At 36.2% G+C, this 20151-nt stretch overlaps 2 protein-coding genes across 2 annotated transcripts; one reads left to right on the top strand and one right to left on the bottom strand.

Moving 5' to 3' along the window:
• Window positions 1-974: 974 nt before the first annotated feature.
• On the top strand, window positions 975-4989 carry LOC111777331 (glucan endo-1,3-beta-D-glucosidase). The gene is made up of 5 exons (XM_023656874.1): window positions 975-1213; window positions 1300-1964; window positions 3953-4279; window positions 4414-4693; window positions 4818-4989. Exons 1-5 carry the CDS (start codon window positions 1147-1149, stop codon window positions 4853-4855), a joined length of 1377 nt encoding a protein of 458 aa, XP_023512642.1. The 5' UTR covers window positions 975-1146; the 3' UTR covers window positions 4856-4989.
• A 1676-nt stretch (window positions 4990-6665) lies between these two features.
• Window positions 6666-19893, bottom strand: LOC111777328 (coatomer subunit gamma-like). The gene is made up of 18 exons (XM_023656869.1): window positions 19665-19893; window positions 18931-19028; window positions 18775-18825; window positions 18500-18613; window positions 18210-18410; window positions 18030-18131; window positions 14419-14526; window positions 14111-14341; window positions 13612-13862; window positions 13248-13419; window positions 12996-13151; window positions 12848-12898; window positions 10978-11118; window positions 10705-10902; window positions 10475-10606; window positions 10225-10398; window positions 7924-8163; window positions 6666-7302 (listed from the first exon to the last, which is right to left on the bottom strand). The coding sequence occupies exons 1-18, from the start codon at window positions 19708-19710 to the stop codon at window positions 7108-7110; spliced, it is 2661 nt and encodes an 886-aa protein (XP_023512637.1). The 5' UTR covers window positions 19711-19893; the 3' UTR covers window positions 6666-7107.
• Window positions 19894-20151: the final 258 nt, after the last annotated feature.

Genomic DNA, 20151 nt, shown 5'->3' with positions numbered 1-20151 from the left:
TAATATTTATTATTAAAAAAAATACATGTNAACAATTTTATATATATATATATATATATATATATATATATATATATATATATAAATAATATTATACGAAAATGTTAAAATTTGAAAGAAGAAATTAGAACGTATATAATAAAATCTTAAACTTTTAATTTTTATCTCACAATATATAATAATTTTTAATTTTTTAATTTTTTATAATAATAAATTCAAATATTTTTAAAATTTACATTTATATGCCACACAAAATTAGAAGTTTTTAAATTTAAAATCTTGAATTAAATTTAATAAGTTCTTAGATTATTCAAGGTTTAAAATTTTAAATATATTTTATTATTTTTACGGGTAGAATTTATTAATTAAAAAATTAAAGTTAATATAATCTATCATAATTTATCGTCCATTTTTTTTTATTTGTGTTTATTTGGTCTTTAAATTTTAAAAATATCTAATAAATGTATTAACTAAAATTAATATAAAAATTCTTAAACTTTAAAATTTATATATAATAAGTTCATTAATTTTTTTTTTTTTTGAATATAAAAGGTCATTAGCCTATCCAAAATAAATAAATAAATAAATTTATGACGCAAAAAATCAAAATTAAGTCTATTAACTTTATATTTAATAGATTATTTTAAGTTTTAAGGAAAAAAAAATTAAAAAAAATTAAAAATTTTAAAAACTTTAAAATCAGTTACTGATGAGAAGAGTTACACAACAAACACCTCATAACGCACATTAATTACAAAATAAAAAAACAATTATTTTATTTTATTTTTATTTTTGAATTAATATTTTAAATATTTGGCCAATAAATAAAAAAAAGTTAATATTTTAATTTTTACAGGTACATGTAATAACTATAGTGGTGGGCCTCCCTGTTGAAAAGGGCGTAGTCTTTTTTTCCAAAGCTTCCAATTTTGCCCCTCTCTTCTGGGCCCCACCTTCCCCCCATCTCTGAACTTGCGGACTTTCACACCTCACATTCACATAACAAACACAGAGAGAGACGGAGAGAGAGACAGAGAGACAGAGAGACAGGCGGAGAGAAATACAGAGACCTCTCTCTATCTCTCTCTCTCTGCAATTCTGCGTTCATTTCATGTCCGGCTGATATTTTTCGTTCTGTTGTTAATCATGGCCGCCTCCTCCTTTTCACTCACTTTCGTCTCCTTCTCTCTCTTCGCCGCCTTTTACCTCGCCGGTCTCTTTCTCTACTCCCTTTTTCCTTTTCTCTTTTCACTCATTTTCTTTTCTCAATTCTTTTGTTTCTTTGTTTCTCTTTTGCAGACTCTCAATCCTTCATCGGCGTCAACTATGGCCAAGTCGCCAACAACCTTCCGCCGCCGGTTTCCACTGCCGCACTACTTCGCTCAACTACAATCGGTAAAGTCCGACTCTACGGCGCCGATCCACAAATAATCAAAGCCCTAGCCAACACCGGAATAGGAATCGTGATTGGCGTAGCCAATGGCGACATTCCTGCCCTGGCCTCGAATCCGAACTCCGCTGCTCAATGGATCAACACGAATGTCGTTCCCTACTATCCAGCCAGCAATATCGTGCTGATTACCGTCGGCAACGAGGTGATTTCATCCATGGATCAAGGCTTGGTTTCGCAGCTTCTCCCAGCGATGCAGAACGTGCAGAACGCTCTGAATTCGGCGAACCTTGGCGGTAAGGTGAAGGTGTCGACAGTGCACTCGATGGCGGTGTTAAGCCAGTCGGATCCGCCGTCGTCGGGGAGGTTCAATCCGGTGTTGGAACAGATGATGAAGGCGGTGGTGGAATTCGAGAAGGAGAACGCGTCGCCATTTGCGATAAACCCTTACCCGTTCTTCGCGTACCAGAGCGATCCGAGAGCCGAAACGCTGGCGTTTTGCCTGTTTCAACCCAACTCGGGCCGGGTCGACTCGGGAACCGGAATAAAGTACATGAACATGTTCGATGCTCAGGTCAGTCAACCGCTCCAATCAATTTCTCCTAATTTCGTTTCAATTTCTTAATCTTAATTAATTAATTAATTAATTCCAATTCTTTCACCTTAAACACCGACGACGTTTACTTTAAGTCAACAGTCAATAGCCTCAGATTTTGACACGTGTCAATAATATTTAAATTTATTATTATTTTTTTTTACCTTTTTTTTTTAAACATTATAAATATAAAGGTTAGGAGTAAATATGTAACTTAATTTTTTTTTTTAAGTATATATAATTTGAAGATTAATTTAACGTCACTTTTTTTTGGGGGTTGCTGATGGTTATATTTTATTCTTTTGTGGTTAAAAAATCTCTTTCCATATGCATCGAAATTAGCAAATTTATCATTTTCAGAATCAATTTTTCAGAAAGTAATCTGAATGACGTTATTTATCAATTTGGGTTATTTTTATCCTGGCTGCTAGATTTGGAATTTGAATACTTTTTAAAGATCTTGTTGCTATTTACAGTTCTTGTGGTGTATTTTGATTTGGTTCTTGCTTGTGGGTACTTCGCGTAAATTGCTTGAAACTAAACAATGGGTGTAGATAATGATGTGTTTGAAGTTTTGATTGTTTCTGCCTGCAAGGTGTTTGTGATAATGCGTGAAAGAAATTGATGTGTGAAATCACTCGCTTGTTTAATCGCCCTTTCCTGATTTTACACCCAATTGAAGACTAAAAGCCTAATATGCTGTTGCATTTTCAATCCAAAAGGCCAATTTAGAAGAAAAAAGTGATCAGTTGGGAGATCTTTTGATTGTTTGTGTCTGCAAGGTGTTTGTGAGATTGCGTGAAAGAAATTGATGTATGAAATCAGTAACCACTCGCTTGCTTAAACGCCCCTTCCTGATTTTACACCCAATTGAAGACTAAAAGCCTGATATTCTGTTCAACCCAAAAGGCCAAAAGAATTTAGAAAAAAGTGATGAGGTGGGAGATGTCATTCAACTTTCGAATCTTAGCAAATAAGCTTGCTTTTCCTGTGTGATGTGACCTATATTATGCTCGGTTACAGCTGGCCTGTGTCATTTAATGTCGGTAAGTCCTTCCAAGATATCAATTATTATTAAGAGGAATGCCTACATATTATTTATTGGCCTGGAATTTTTTCTTCCTTTTCTTTTTGGGTTTATTGAGCTGTGATATTGGTAAGAGCTAGTGTCCTCGTGACAAGGATTAGGGACGTTTGAAGACACATTTCAAAATTTTGTATTCAAGCCCTAGCCCCTCCATGAATGGATGGAGCGGATTAGAGATAACCCTACAATTGGTTAAAATGGTTAAAAAGTCTTTTGACATAATATTGCAATAAAAAGGAAAAGAAAAGGTTTTGTCTCCCTCTCCTCTTCTCCTGTCCCTACTTACTCCTGACTCTCCTCGCCCTTTTTCTTCTTTTTCGATATGCGGCTCTGTGAGAAAGAAAATTATCTCCTGTCCCTACTTACTCCTGACTCTCCTCGCCCTTTTTCTTCTTTTTCGATATGCGGCTCTGTGAGAAAGAAAATTAAGTGGGCTGCAGTGGTGTAAGAATTTGGTTTTTCTACTTTCACTTTTTTGTGAGAAAAGATATTGGGGAGACCCTTGACTTGTGCGGGCTCTCACGCCCCTTCTTTATTTAGTTTGTTTATTTCGGTGGTGTCTCGAGTCAGGTTGGGGACTATTTTGTATTCAAGATTTAAATTTTTTACAACTTCAGAACTCTTGGTTTTGGTGTGGGTGCTCATAGAAAAAAATTATGATTATCAAGGGAGCACAGCATATGGTGGTGCTGGAATCCCCCCAACAACCAAACAAGCACATTTTGAATTTTGTGGCATTTCTTTTTGTGGTCTTCAACTACCATGTTTGTTTAAAACTTGTATTTATGATATCTTGCAACAGATTCTAATAATTTGAACTACTACATCCATTATTGGGAGCTATTATTATTTGGTCCATGACTCATATTGATTTCAACAGCTTGATGCAGTAAGGTCTGCCTTGAATGCACTGGGTGATTTCAAGGATGTCGAGATCTTGGTAGCCGAGACGGGGTGGGCGTATCGCGGTGATAGCAATGAAGTTGGAACAACTATGGAAAATGCAAGAGCTTACAATGGCAATTTGATTGCACATCTTAGATCAATGGTGGGTACTCCATTGATGCCTGGAAAATCAGTGGATACATATATCTTTGCTCTCTATGATGAAAACTTGAAGCCTGGCCCCACCTCCGAACGATCATTTGGGCTGTTCCGTCCTGATCTAACCATGGCATATGATGTTGGGCTCTCAAAGAACAGCCAGGTCAGTCAATGGTTGAATCATTGATTGCTTTTGATAAAATAAGCTTCTTGCAGATAACAAATTGCATCAACTTTACTTTGATAAACTTTATCCAATCATTTTACATCCATGAAGTTGACTCTTGAACGTTACAGACTCCTACAACTCCAACCACCCCGTCCCCAAAACCGACTGCGCTTGCTTGGTGCATGCCCAAGGCAGGTGCTTCTGATGCTCAACTTCAGTTGAATCTCGACTATGCTTGTGGGCACGGTATCGATTGCGGGGCAATCCAACCGGGGGGTGCCTGTTTTGAGCCAAACACTGTAAAATCACATGCTGCTTATGCTATGAATCTCTACTACCAATCTCTTGGCAAGAATCCATGGGACTGTGATTTCTCGCAGACAGCAACACTAACATCCACAAATCCTAGTAAGCTTTCTATTCTAATATCTCTTCCATTCAATTTCAGCCAAGCAATAAGGGAAGGACAGAAAGTTATCATATTTTTGGTGTTATTGCTTTAGTTGAAGTTCTTACATTTGTGGATTTTCAGGTTATAATGGCTGCTCGTATCCAGGCGGAAGCAGCTGAGAAGGGAGATCATAGTGCAGTGATATGAGATAAAGAATTAGTTTTCCATATTCTAAGGTGTCTTTAAGACATTTGAAAACAAACGAATGAAGCAATAATCTAATTAATTGGCCAACAATTGGTCATTCTTAGTTGCCCTGTCCAACATTCTACAAAGCCAAAATGGCTACCTTCCTAAATTCTATTAATTAAGAATAACAATTTTTTTAGGGGAAAAATCAATCCATGCCTTAATTTGCTTGGTATATTAATTTGAACTTCAACTTTTACCNGTTTTTTTTTTTTTTTTTTTTTTTTTTTTTTTTGCTAATTTCAACCATTAAGTTTGTTATAATGTGTAATAGAGCAAGTTCTAAGTTCACCGTTCGTAGATTTTGTCTACTTTAGTCCGTTACGTATCACCGTCAACCTTATGGTTTTAAAACGCGTCTACTAGTGAGAGGTTTCCACGCTCTTAGAAAGAATGCTTTATTTTCCTTTCATAAAAATTGGGGGCAATATAATCCTTACATAAGGGTCATCCTACCAACTTTTAGGCATAAAGATACGCTTTAGACGTGTGGATGATTATCATAAGAAATTCCCAACATATCATAAGATTCCCTTTCTGGAAAATCCGCACTTTTCCAAACCCTGAAAACAGACGGAATTCTAGGATTTATCCTTGCCGCAAATACTTTTATGCATACCTCTTCCGGTTGATCTATACCATACTCAATTCTCGTATGATGATATACACTAGCTAACAATTCACGCCCTTAGAAAGAACGTTTTGTTTTCCTTTCCAACCGATGTTGGATCTCACAATTCACCCCCTTGGAGGTGGCCTTATACCATTTCTAACAGCCCAAACCCACCGTTAGCAAATATTGTCCACTTTGGTCTATTACGTATTGTTATCTGCTTTAGCCTAGTAAGTGTCCACTTGGGTCTATTCCGTATTGTTGTCTGCTTTAGCCTATTAAGTGTCCACTTTGGTCTATTACGTATTGTTGTCTGCTTTAACCTATTAACATCTCTTCAACCAATGTAGAATCTCCGTAAAATTCTTTCAAACACACGAATATCAACAAAATAGAGCAAATCTTCTGACTCACAATTTTTAAACGGAATATAAATATTACCATGTGAGAATAAGATCCAAATGTTAAAAATTTTGGTCGACATATAAGTTATACTCAAATGATTTCAATAAAAATCTTTGGCTCATACGTGAAAGAGTTGAAACTCATTTCCCTCCCCCAACAACCTTTATTGTCATACATTCCACCTATCTTCTTCCTCATTAAGTTATCCAATCAGCCATTACTATAAATTTTTAATCTAATCTAAAGAATATATTTGACACTTATTACGACATAAAATGAGCACGGAGGTGTGTAGTACTGAAAAAATTTCCCAACTACAAGCAGAGTACATGATTTTCTCAATTAAAACAATATCCACCTTACTCCAAGTGGACTAAAAGATTGTTTTACCCATATGATCAAACCCCTGCATTTTGGCCCGATCTCGGATTTTTATTTTCCTGAAAGATGTAACAGTTATAATCTGTGAAGAAAACACAGAACTCCAAACTTGAAAGGATAATATAGCAACACTGTAGATTAGATGAGTAATGACAAGGCAATTAATCTGCAAATTTAACTTCTAATCTAAAAGTTCTTGATATAAGAACCAACTTACCTGTTAATGGCGTCAAATAATCAAAATCCGCCCAATAAACGAACATCGGATTTCGTATGAACAGTTTTCTGCCAAAGCCTACTTGAAATAGAAGCCATTTGCTTCGTATATTGATCCACATTCAAATAATAACCAAGTTCGGAATGAAATTTATTGATAATTTGAAGTGCACTTTTCTCAACAGTAAGGAATGTTTGGTGTCAAGATAAATTTGTGTTGTCTTACATATATCTGTGAAGCAAATTGATTGCTCCCCCCAACGAATGAAATCTGCCCCCTTTCAGGTAATATGTGTCCTAAAAAGAGGGTAAAAAAATACGCTGACAAAGTAGAGGTTGGGTCACATAATTAATACAGCAGGAGTTAAGCCTTCCCAAGGACTACGATATGATGATGATATGTAGCTAAGATAAAATATAGTGGAGTTAAACAACAAGCTAAATGAAGAGTAAACCTGGAAGGCTAAAGCCCAACAATGAAGTGGTTTCATGGTGTTGATCTTTCTTAAGCTGACGACCTCTTATCCACAGCAAGACTTGAGAAAATATGTCCGACGAGGGACCGACTTAGCCGCTGGAGATAATCTCGTGAATGCGATCACTGACTGTTTCATCGTCGGATCTAACAACCAGCTTCATTGCAACCTCCCTTGAAGCATCGAGACCAAATGACAGACGGGCGAGAACTCTAACGTTGCCAATGAATACACCAGATAGTAAACATGTGTGTGACCGCTGATTGCTAGGGACAACTTCTGTTCCCTGGAAAACAAAAAAGAATTGAAGAGACAGAAAAACAGAAGTTACATCTGATTTTAGGAGGAATAATATACCATAACCATTTCTTTTGTTATTATGTTTTTCAAAATTAAGTTTACAAATAGTTTTTCTTGCTTTATTACCTAATTTAAAGCAAGATTTCGAAAACCAAACCATATTTTGTAAACCAAAAAAGTAGTTTTTTAAAATTTTTTGAAACAGAAAACCAAACAAAATACAAAATAGATGAGAAGTAGGGCTTTAATTATCAAAATTCTGGAGCAAAGGAATGGGTTGACTTCTTTGGGCTGCAGGGGAAAAAGATTTGAAACCAGAGGTAGCCCCTGCACTCAAATAAGTTCAACATTCATTTTAACATCGACTCATAAAAAGCACTCAAGTTTCTAATGTCGTTACAATGTAACTAAAACAGTATTACTAATTGTCACCAAATCAGGAAAACATGGTAAAAAGGAAAATCTTGAGCCGCTAATCATAGTTCATTTTCGAGATGACTTGTTTTCCTTAAGCGTTGACATATAATTGTTCTGTTCTATTATCCAGAAGATTTTCATTAAGGTGGAAATATTCATGCACGTACGAAATAAATCCATATGCGCATACCTCACAAGGCTGCATGCCGAGAAGGTCTACGACAGCTCGCACAGCTTCAGCCAAGCTCCCTCTTGGGCCTAATCCATATTCATCTACTCGTTCACCATCTTCACCCATGCTTTCCCATGCATTCTTGAAGTTAGAAACTGCTACTTTCAACATGTAGTCTGCGGCAACCACCTCGACGTCCTCAAGCTGGTATTCATCTTCAACGCCATCGTCCTCTGCCTCGCCAGTAGATGGATCAATCTTTTTCCGAGAAGGATAAAAAAGGGGGGAACATGAAAGATGTATTAGTCTAGAAAGACCAAATGGCAAATAAGATTTAAAAAATATATGGATTAGAATAAAATAGTCTTGAAATCATTTGAATGCTTAATTGCTTTCTTTTTTCTCTTCATCAGAAACAAAAATTCATCGATCAGCAATACATACACAGGTTTCCACGGATCAAAATTTCCCCTCAATTAGAAGCTCTAATGCAGCAATGACAAAATATTTGGAGGAGAAGTTTTGAAGGAAATCAAACCAAACTAACAAATCCCGAAGACGTTCACTATTCCTAGCCTCACTATAGAACGCTCTTTTTTATTTCTCACAACCAAATAAGCCAAAGTGAGTCTTTACAATGATGCTCCACATAATAAAAACTTATTTGAACGATTTATAATTTTTTATTTTTTTATTATTATTTTGTTATATTTGTGAGTGACCGAGTATCGAGGCCAACTTGTGTGCACTTAGACTAATCTTACGAAATTATTGAGCTTGCTACATTTGATTGCCAATAAAACTTACAGAATATTAAATTCTAGGTAGATGACCATTGTGATTTGAACTCAATCTCTCAAAGCGTTTTATTGTTTAGACAGATTAAATTCTCTCCATACAAATGCATTGTGGAATACAAAAAAAGCTTAGACGGAAGAGTCAACATATGGACATATAATTACAGGTATACCAACAGAGCATGTAAATTTGGTATCTCATAAACAAAAATGTTCATCTAGCATCTGTACAATCATTCTTATTGTGAAATGCCATAATAGAACTCACAAATTGCGTCGACAACAAATAACTAACATAGACTTAGCACAACAAAATGATTGAGCATAAATGAGAGACTATATTTTGTCCTAATTAATTGATTTTTTTAGCAAGAAACAACTTCTCATTATATAATGAAAATGAATAAATATTCAAGGAATACAAACTCCCTTAAAAAGAAAAAATACAAACAACAAATACAGAATAGAGATTAGCAAAGAAAATAAATAAATATTTTAAGAACCAACTTCAATTGAAAGAACTAGCTTGCAAATGAATGATGAAACTATGAATACGGCCTCCACCAAACTGAAAAACTGATGGCTACTTTAAATCTTTAAAAATAACCAAGAACCGACAACCAACCAACCAAAAAACATTTTAAAACTGATCATAAAGCAATCTCAAAAATCTCTCCAGCTTTGCAAGAACTATTAACCCATTGAAAGGAACTTATGAAAAACCATCACCAGCAAAGAAAAATAAATCTCCTCATGCAAGTCAATTAAAATATCAAAGAGAAGACAAAACAAAAATTAGCAAAGCTAAACCATGATGCGGTTTCCTTCTTGAGCCAAAGCAGGAATTTCACGAAACTCAAAGAGGAGTCCTCTTGGCCATAATACCGAAATGACAAGTCAAAAGCTTCAGGAAGAGAAAAAAAAAAAGAAAAAAAAAATTAAGAACAATTTCCATATTGAAATTCAGAGGCTGAGTGACTGATTTCACACTACTCGAGCTTACCTTAGAGTCATGCTTAGAGACATGACCATGAGGTGGAGGGTCTTTTGTAGAGTAAATAACTCCTCTTGTTAAACCTAGAACTAGATCCAAAGGAGTGAAGACAAAATAGTTGTTGAAGGGTAAGATAAGAGAAGAGGAAGGTGGTAAGGCGACATTTTGATTCGAGGGTGATAAAAGTCCTGTTCGTCTTTCTTCAATTGAATGAGAATTCAAAGGATTTTCCTCCAAACATGGAAGAAAGGGCCGCTTTTTTACATGAATAATTCAAAGGATAGGCATAACCATTCTTGCCCTTTTTAACATTTGGGGGCTTGGAAATCTCAAAATCCATAATGGAGATTTCTAAAAGAGGCTCGGGATTCTCCAATTTATGGGGGATATACTTCAAAACAAGAATTTTTGATATCTTTCACTTTCAAACTCTGAACACACCTTTTCAACTCTCTTTTCCCTGTCCTAATTATTTAAATACTTCATCAAAGAAGGATGCTGCACACAAAATACAGGAAAATTCCATACCTCTTTGACAATGAACTTCAACATATTTGAGAACTTCCCAACAGCGGCGACTCCATCTGGTTTCTCAAATGCCACAAAGGTTTGCCCAGGTGTATTGTAAGGAAGAGATCTAAGTGGCTTGGATACTACTTCCGAGAATTCCTCTGCTTCTGAGGCATCCACAATAACATTGACCTGCAGAGGCAGACAATTATAAAAGCAATTCTCTAGCTGGTTCAACAAAAAGTTGCACTTGATTTTTTGGCATTACATTTTCTAGTAGCTGCTCAGGAATTGTATTTGTGCAGTTATATTGAAAGACAACGTGTCTATCAAAAATATGCTTGACAACATTGACAGCATACTCTGTTTCTGCTTCTGTAAGCTCCATGGAAGCTGATGACTGTAAGGACAACATAGAAGTACTCAGAATAAAAACACAGCACACTAGCATATAAGAATTTGTATAGATCGGTTAATAAAGAGGGCAAATGGAAGAACCTTGAAAAGCTTCCCAAAGTCGGAGAATTCTTCAATGGAACGAAGCATCTTTTCATAAGCATCGACAGAAGAAGTAAGGGTAGTGGGAGGAACACCAAGCCCTTTCGATTTTTTACCACTACCCTTCTTCTCAGCAAGTGGCTGGGATTTAATCTCCTTAGATACAGAATCAAGATCAAAAGGTTCTTCGGAAGGTTCCTGTGCCCATATGCAATGAGATGAGATAGTGACTGTGGTAACTAAATTTAAGAACACCAAGTTAAAGCACCTTACATAATTTTTCAAACTGGTCTCTAGATTGCTCAGTGGCAAGTCTAGAGAGCCAAAAAGAATTTCTTGCACGTCTTCCTCATTTTCAACAACTGAGCCTTCTGCACCAAGTGTCTTAAGATAAAGGGTTGCCCTATCACGAACCTGCAGCAGACAATTGGTCCATAGTTGCACATTTGTTCAGGAAAGAGATGAAAAAGGAAAAAACTAAAAACCACGTCCATATTCTCAGAGAAACAGAAATAAGCAAAAAGATTACATTTCTGGAATCCAAACAAATAAGAAACAGCAAACCAATAGAAAAACCGTAACAAGGATCATAAATACACAGCATCAGAACTCATTGCAAAATTAGTAACAATAAGATATGATGATACATGACGTAATAATGATCAAAGAATAGTGTATCATGTAGGTATGTGCATTGTACCAACTGCAAGTTCTCCACCTATTTTCTTTTTCAGTAATTGATACTCGAATTGTCTACAAATTTCCGTGATAACTGGCTAGTATGCATAAACATAACTACATATTATCAAATCAGATATAGGGACAGGCGGAAGTTAGCTATAACCCATCCTCAACTCTACTAAAAGAAAATCTAACCTGTCTTAAATTAGACAACTGAAAGCTTGTAGACCTTTTTTATGACCATCCCTGATTGATTGCTCACAAAAGGAAGACCTAACGAACTTCCTTTTTTTTCAGATTGCAACTTTTTGGTGCTACTCATGAATAGGTCTAGGGAGCATTATAGTTAGGCTTAGAGAGATTAACCAGAATTCATTCAGTTCCATACTTTAACACATTCTAAACCAGAAACTAGATCTTCGTTTTCATACAATCAGATAGTAGGGCTATTACTGTATGAACCAAATTGATTGAAAACATACTGCGACTTATGTGTATTTAAGAATATAGTGAAAACTTGTTTGTTTCTATCCTTCAACAAGCTTTGAGGCAAAGTGTATTTGAAATGAACCACCAAGGACATCAAATTATAGTTCATATTCAATTCAATAATTTTGATACAATTTTTATTGTTTCTGAATTTTATCAATGACATATTAAGGAAGGGTATTTTATGTCATTTTGCTATGATGTGGCATGCATTTAGGTTTTTGGGAGGTTACCTAAAGCCTGACTTAGGTTGTACAGAGCAGATTCTAATGAATTAAGTTTTAGCCTTCGTGCTTCTTCAAGTTTAGCCAATAGTTGCATGCCAAGAACATTCAAGAAGGATTGATCATCCTATATGGCGGGAGTGTTTGAATCTTGAGTCAAAGAACTTGTTCTTTGTCTCAAAAGGCCTAATCCTTAGGGTTGAAATTGAACTGATTTGGGGGTTTTAGTGTTTGTGAATGGAATTGACATAACCAAAATTCCCTCCCTTGGGTTTTCATATCAGTATTATAGGTAGTGATCAACGACCAATTGATTGACCGAAACACTATTTAGAGCAATCCTTTGAGGTAGGGTACATTTCAATTACTTATTGATTAGAACAACCCTTTGAGCTAGGGATACTAACACCTAGCAAGAAGGTGTTAATAGACCAACTAGAGTTAACCTCCATTCATGGACAAGAATTGTTAAAAGGGTTCAACTTGATTAAACTAATGCTGAAATTTTTTTGGCTGATTTTTAAGTTTGTGTATTTTTTCTGAAACATTTATTGACTTTCAATAAATAAAATCATCAGCATTGACATCTTCTTCCTCAGCCCCAACCAAAACAATTGCATTCATCATATCACAGCTTAAATGCAAGCAAAAAGTCAGTATTAAAGCATCCAACATTGAGACATGAATACGCTATTCAAAATAAATCATCAAGAACAACAAATCTAAGACCTTTGAAATTGTAGACTCACCTCATCATCACTATCAAAAAGGCATCGTCGAAGGAGAACATATATTCGGGGCTGAAACAGTTGGAAATTTTCAATCAGTTTAGCAAAGTAAAAAGTTACCGTGCACTTTCACTTTTATGGGAATGAGGAATCACAGAAGTAATGATACCTTCAATGAATCAACCATGACAGCGAACTTCGCCAAAGTGCTCACAGCACAGGCTCGAACAGTTGCATTCTCAAGATGTACTCGATTATATATATAACGTATATACTTGCTAGGATCTGAGGCTTTTGGACCTTCAATTCCCAAAAAGTGAAGTATCTAATACAAGAAGAGCAAACTTACATACAACGTTAGATAGAAGGAAAGGAAGATCTAATTTCTCAACCAATTATCAAAGTAACGATGAAGACTGACCTGTGTAGAAAGATAAGTGAATTCACAGTCTTCTATGAACTCACACAAATGAAGCAAGCCATTTTCTTTAGCTTCAGGGATATCTCTGATAAGGATCACAATTGAATCAACTATCACCTTTTTGTATTCAAATCCACCTTCTTCTCTGAGAATGTTGCATAGGAAGTTCATCCTAAAATAACAAAAACAAACAATATTGATTACTGCAAAATATTTACATTACATACAGTAGGTATGCACCCAATAAACTATAATATTCTTTCTTTTAAGAGAAACTTGGGTGTACTACTAAAGTGAAAAGAAAACAATCAATGGGCAAAAACTGTAATCTTCAAACACAAAATCATGAACATTATTTACTCACAAAGATCTGTACTTCAATGGAAACTTCAAACACAGTGACCTGATGGCATCCACAACTACAATTTTAAATTCATCAGCAATATCTGACATAAAATTTGTTATTTGCTTCATCAGGCGATCCACACTTGACTCATTTCCAGTCTTTAGAAGTGTAGTTATTGCAAGAGTTGCGATGCTTCTGTTCTGGTCTGAAATCAAACTCTCCATATCAATGTTACAATTGGTGACAGCCATTGGATGTGTCATTGCCACCTGTAAAAGTACAAGTGTCTTTAGTATTGATTTCAAGAAGGTAGTAACAATAATGGAGTATAATTACAGAACAACCAACATTACTTCGCATGATTAAATAAATTAAATAAGGGGCACACAAAAACAAAAGAAATAGTTCTCTTCCATATTTTCAACTGCCAAGTGAGAAGAGTATTTTTCCTAACCATCTATTAAGAGAAAAATATCTAATTTAATAGGGAAAAGAGCATGACTCAAATGTAAAGGACCTTGTTCAGAGTACGGATGGCAGCAAATCTCAATACTGGCTTGGGAGAGTTCAAAAAGAGCTGAAGTACAGTAATTGCTGGAGTAACTTCTCTGCTTGTCACGCCATTTAGTTCTGCAATAGCTCTGGCAGCCTCAAGGATGACCATCTCTGATTTGTGCCGCAGACAACTTTCAAGAAAATCATATAAAGGTCGTTCCCCAGTTTGACTATTAGCAGACTCACTAGCAACCTGCAAAAGACTTTCATAATATGCATCAGCAGAAAAAAGATATTCAGTGCTATGTATGACCCTCTCCTGAAACACACCTGACTGGCATAACGAACCAAAAGGCATTGTGCCAGAGGAGAGCGAGCAGTGCCCCGTGTCAAGCTACTAACCAACTTGTTAACAGCTAGACGATCATTCTGGCGGATCTGCAGTTTAGAAATACAACCTTTTATCATATGTTTTAAATTCTAAACTTACCTAACCCAGAGATCAACAGTATCCGCTATAACCAGAAAAGTATTAATTCATGCTACAGTATCCAATCTTAACAAATTTCATGCTCGCCTTACAGCCACCAAGAAAGTTTCTCAACAGATCTCAGCCTGTTCTTGTGTGGCATTGCCAGAGACATACATACCGAACAATTACAAATAACATAAAAATGAAAAATGGAGATATCCAGAAGTACGGTAGGATTTACTACTGATGTTTGGAAAAATAACAAAATTTTTAGGCAACAATTTGTACACAAACAAAATAAAAGAAGAGTATTGAGAGCACTACAAAGAACTGTTAGCTTTCTATGTCGAACAAAATAGTGTAGGAATAATGGAATAGTTGCAAATTTGAAAATAAGTTAAATTAAAACACTGGGCTGCTCAAGGATAATCATAGTATTGATCCCCAAAAAAGGAGAGAAGAGCTGCCATCAGGACTGAACTCGTGGATATTTCATCCAAAGAGAAAAACCCATGGAGACAAGAATGCAAGCTGAAATGAGCTAACGAGGATGATGAAAAAAGCTAGTTTTCCATAGATTGATGTCATGTAAGCGAAGAACGAACACCATTGTGGAGATTATTACATGTTCAGGAGCTAGTTTGGTCACTGATCATGACATTGAAGCTGAGTTCTGAATCTTTACTAGGGTTTGTACATTGACACGGCAGGGTCCACTACCAACCCTTGACAATTGGGATCCCATTAGGCCCCACAAAGGACAGATTTGAAGGGATCCTTCTCGAATGGAGAAATTTCGCAGACAGTTGCAGATCTTAGTACTAATAAATCTCCTGAGCTCGATAGTTATACCACTAATTTTTTTAAAAAAAAAAAAAAAAAAAGAAGAAGAAGAAGAATTGGAACATTCTTCAAGGCTGTTCCAAGACGTTTTGAGAGTGCTAGCATCAACATGATCCTAAATGAGACCAATAATTGCCTTTTTTATTAGAGAAGTGATGCAAAAAGCGTGGTGGAGGCCTATAAGCCTCACATTATGACTTTACAAGATCATTGCCCGGGTGCTCAAAAAGGCTTAAAAAAAATTCATTCACTATCACAGATTTCCAATCCACTTTTGTTGAATGGAGACAAATTCTTGATGTTTATCGCAAATGAACTCATTGAGAAATACAAGAGGACTGAAAGGAGGGGGGTCATCATTAAGCTTGATATTGAGAAGGCTTTTGAAATGGTGGATTGGGACTTCCTTGATGACATTCTTAGGGCCAAAGGTTTTGGTCACAAATGGAGGTGATGGATTCGTGGCTGCATCTCATCGGCAAACTTCTCGATCATCATTAATGGGAAACCACGGAGATTAGCCTCTTGTGGCCTTCAACAAAGAGCCCCCTCTATCTCCATTCTTATTCATCCTGGTTAAGAATGTATCGAGCGATAGGATTACCTATGAGGCATCAACCGGAAACATCAAAGGCTTTGACATTGGACACGTAAACTATATTCATAAACCACAATCTCTTTGTCGACAACACTATACAATTTTCTTACCCCGCCAAAGCTTTTCTTAAAAACTTAGTCAACACCATTCACTCTTTTGAGCACACATCTGGCTTGACTATAACCATAAAAACATCTGATTTTCTAGGGTCAACATTGATATTGAGAAATCGACTATACTTGCCATTGATTTTGGGTGCAAATTGGGTGTTTGGCGGCCACTTACGTAGGTCTGCCCCTAAATGGAAACTCTGGAACTGAACCCTTTTGGGCCAGTCATTGAGAAGGTGGTTAGGAGGAAATATAATTGGAAGGGATCTTATGTCTCCAAAGGTGGGTGGCTTGCCCTTCTCAAAGCCACCCTTTACAATCTATTGCCTCTCCCTCTTTCACCGATCATCCAAGGCTGCTAGCAATATTGAAAAACACTTTCGTAGCTTTCTGTGGAATGAAAAACAGGACTATGGCTTGGGTTATGTCATTTGTCGGCAAAAGGTAAGCCTCCCTAAATCTTAAGGTGGCTTTGGTCTTGTGGACATTAAGTTGAAGAGCAAGGCCTCTTCCAAATGTATTTAACGATTCTACACTGAAAAACCCACATTATGGAGAAGTGTCATCGCAACCAAGTACAGTTACACACATTTAGGTAATAAACAGGGGTCCCATTCACTCATTTACTCCAAAGCTCCTTGGATATATATTATGAGGCAGCAGGATTTAATATTTCAGAATACTGAATCAGTGATCGGCAGCAGTCTCTCCACACTATTTTGGTCCAACACTTGGGTAGGTAACTCCCCACCCAAGCTGGTTTTTCCTTGTCTTTATTTTCTTTCCTTGAAAATATATGGTTCTGAGGCAGAATGTTGGAACATAGATGAAGGCTCTTGGGCTTTGGCCTTTTGGGTTTGTAAAGGAACCTCACCAATGCTGAGACTGTTGAATGGGCTGGCCTATCTTCTCTCCTACCAAATCTGAATGGCTCTAATCATGAAGACCATTGGCTAGGAGGCTTGACAAAAAGAATGATTTCTCCACAATTTCTCTGTCACTCTTTATCTACAACAGAAACGCAGCCCCATGAAGCGCGCTATCAGTCCATTTGGAAGGGATCATATCCTAAGAAGATCAAATTTTTCATGCGGGAGATTAGTCATGACTCCATTAGAACGGTTGATATTATCCAAAGAAAGTCCCCGTGGCTCTGTTTGAATCCCATTGGCATGTCCTTATCTATCGAAATGGTGAATTTGTCTTATATCTCTTTGTTAATGGTCCATTTTCTGAATCATTCTGAAAAAGATGCCTCCCTTACTCCAATTGGTCCATTGCTTTACCCCAGGACCCATTGACTTTGCTGGACTTCATCCTTATGGATCATTCATTCAACAAAGTAAGGAAATCATTTGGCTAAATTTCACCAGAGCGCTCTTTTGGCTGCTGTGGTTGGAGTGCAATCAACCCATCTTCGACAACAAGGCCATGAAATTTGATTCCTTCTTTAACTAATCTTACTTTTATTGCCCTCTCGTGGAGTAAACTTTCCCCTTCAGAAGTTATAGTCTCACATCACTCAGTACTCATTGGAAATACTTTTTGTAATTCCCAAAGCATACTGCCCTTTTGTAATTTTGTTTATTCAATGAAATGAATCGACACTGTTTCTCACAAAAACAAATAAAATAAAATAAAAAAGAAAGAGGGAAAAAAACTGGGTTGCTTAAAGGGCAAATAGGTAATGGTTGGCAAAATTTTAATTTTAGTAGGATAACTGCTAGAGCTATCAGGCTACTACTCTACTGTGCAGTATGAACACATCAAATATGAAAATAGTTATAAGTCAAAACCTTTACTCTAGAAAAGCCTTTACTCTAGAAGTCTATAGTGTTGGAAAAATGTGACAAATGAATCAAATGAAAAATTCCGTATTCCAGGCACATAATAAATTAAAATATTAACTTTGGCATACCTGATGAAGCAAACCCAAGGCATGAAATTGAACGAGTGGTGCCCTTGACTGGACAGCTTCCTGGACCTCATTACTCCATCGCTTCACAATCTCAGGATTTGTCTAAGGAGACAAAAATTGTTCAATAGAATTACTATGTAAAAGGTTCTACGTCTACCACTAAGCACGAGTAGATGGTACCTGGAGTAAATGAATCCCACTGACTAAGGCTGCACTAGCAACCACTGGGTTTTTATCTACAATTGCTTGTTTCAGATACCGTTCAATCTGGGTGAGAAGGGTACCGTCCGTAATTCTACACAGTACACGTATAGCATTAGCACGGTACATATCGTTCTTGCTGTTCATGTCCTTCATCAGGGAGCTTGTCACAATAATAACCTTTAATTTTGAAAGTTCAAGAATGGTCAGTTTGTATTTATGCATTTATAATATACTGAAAACTCATGAAAGTACAAACAAGTACTAACATCATCAGAAGATGGAGAGAGCTCCTTTATCATTAAATAAACCATTCTCCTCAATTCTATGTCTCTAGACTGGAAGAGCTTAGTCACACCAAAGAAAACTTCTGTAGCTTCAACCTATAATAATTCATAGAATAAGAATATTATGAGAAACTAAAAAACACACAGGAAAAAACATGTCTGTGTCTATACTAAATTCATTTGTAAGATGGAAAACATAATCTGGGAAGAAAAACAAATAAAACATTGATGAGCAATTGAAGTAGAGGCAACTTAACCTTTGTGAATGTTTCACCTTGGTTGAGAAGATACAAAAGCTTCGTTATGACCTGAATACCAGGCATAAAAGCGATCAGAACCAAAAACTAAATTAGGAAGAAATGGAAGATTGATGTCTAAAATATCAACCAATTCCATAGGTTCAAATCATATACCTGGGAGCATTTCCTTGTGTCTAGCTGAGGATCATTGAACACCCTTGCTTCCTGAAGAACGGTACCTTTCTCAATCCCCAAAAACGGAGAATATTCCTCTGAAAAGAAACAAACAATACCCAAAAGGCGTCAGAAAACAGTGGCGAAATGAGTCTAGATCGAGATCAAAACATCAGAACGCAGTAACTCCACCAAATTGCGACCAGGAGTAGCAAAACATTTAGCAGTTCCATTCACGTCAACCAAACAAACACATACATCTCAATTCAAGCGCGAAGAAGACAAATCCTCTATTCAAACATCTAAAGTAAGACTGAAATCAATACAATCAAGAGACTCAATCAACAAGTAACTAAAATGACAAAATCAGTGAAATCTGCCAAAGTTCAACAATAGAGACACAAATTACAGGTAAGATAAATGCTATATCCAAACATCTAAAGTAAGACTAAATCAACAAGTAACTAAAATGACAAAATCAGTGAAATCTGCCAAAATTCAACGGTAGAGACACAAATTGCAGGTAAAAAAAAATGCTATATCCAAATATCTAAAGTAAGACTAAATCAACAAGTAACTACAGTGAGATCTGCCAAAATTCAACAATTGAAAAACAAATTACAGGTAAGAAAATCAGTAAACTAATCCAAAATTTCAAAAAACAACCAGATCGAATGCAGCAAGAACAATGAGAGAAGAAAGTAATCGTAATCCAAAGAACGTGGAGTAAGAACCTTCGTCGTCGTAGTCATCATCCTTCTTGACGAGAGGCTGAGCCATGGCGGAAGAGTCAGAAGAACCGGTGAGAGATCGGAATGGAAGAGAGTTGCAGAGAAATTTCGTCCGTGGTGAGATTGAAATGGGGAAAAGCTGTGGAAGTGAGATCCAAGTCGAAGGTGAACGAAAGGAAGAAGAAGAAGCTGTAACGTAAGAGGGTGAAATCGGAAGAAGGAAAATTGGCGGGTGTGTAATATTTGCAAATCTCACCATTTTCTTTACAAAAAACTGTCCATGAATATCAAATTCCCCATTTTACCCCTCCTTTTTTTTATTAAATCTTTACGCATTAAAAATTAAAATTCAGTTTTTATTACATTTAACGTCATAAATTAATTTTGTAGCCATTAATTATTAACATTCTTTTTTTTTTTAGTATTATTTACTAATTTTCTAGCTTTCAATTTTGTAATATTTTTATACAAATTTTTAGTATAATTCAAT

The sequence above is a fragment of the Cucurbita pepo genome, chromosome LG16 (genome assembly GCF_002806865.2).
Source record: "Cucurbita pepo subsp. pepo cultivar mu-cu-16 chromosome LG16, ASM280686v2, whole genome shotgun sequence".
NCBI classification, from domain to species: Eukaryota; Viridiplantae; Streptophyta; class Magnoliopsida; order Cucurbitales; family Cucurbitaceae; genus Cucurbita; species Cucurbita pepo.
Note: the sequence above shows the minus strand (reverse complement) of the source record. Positions and strands in the feature narration are given on the sequence as shown.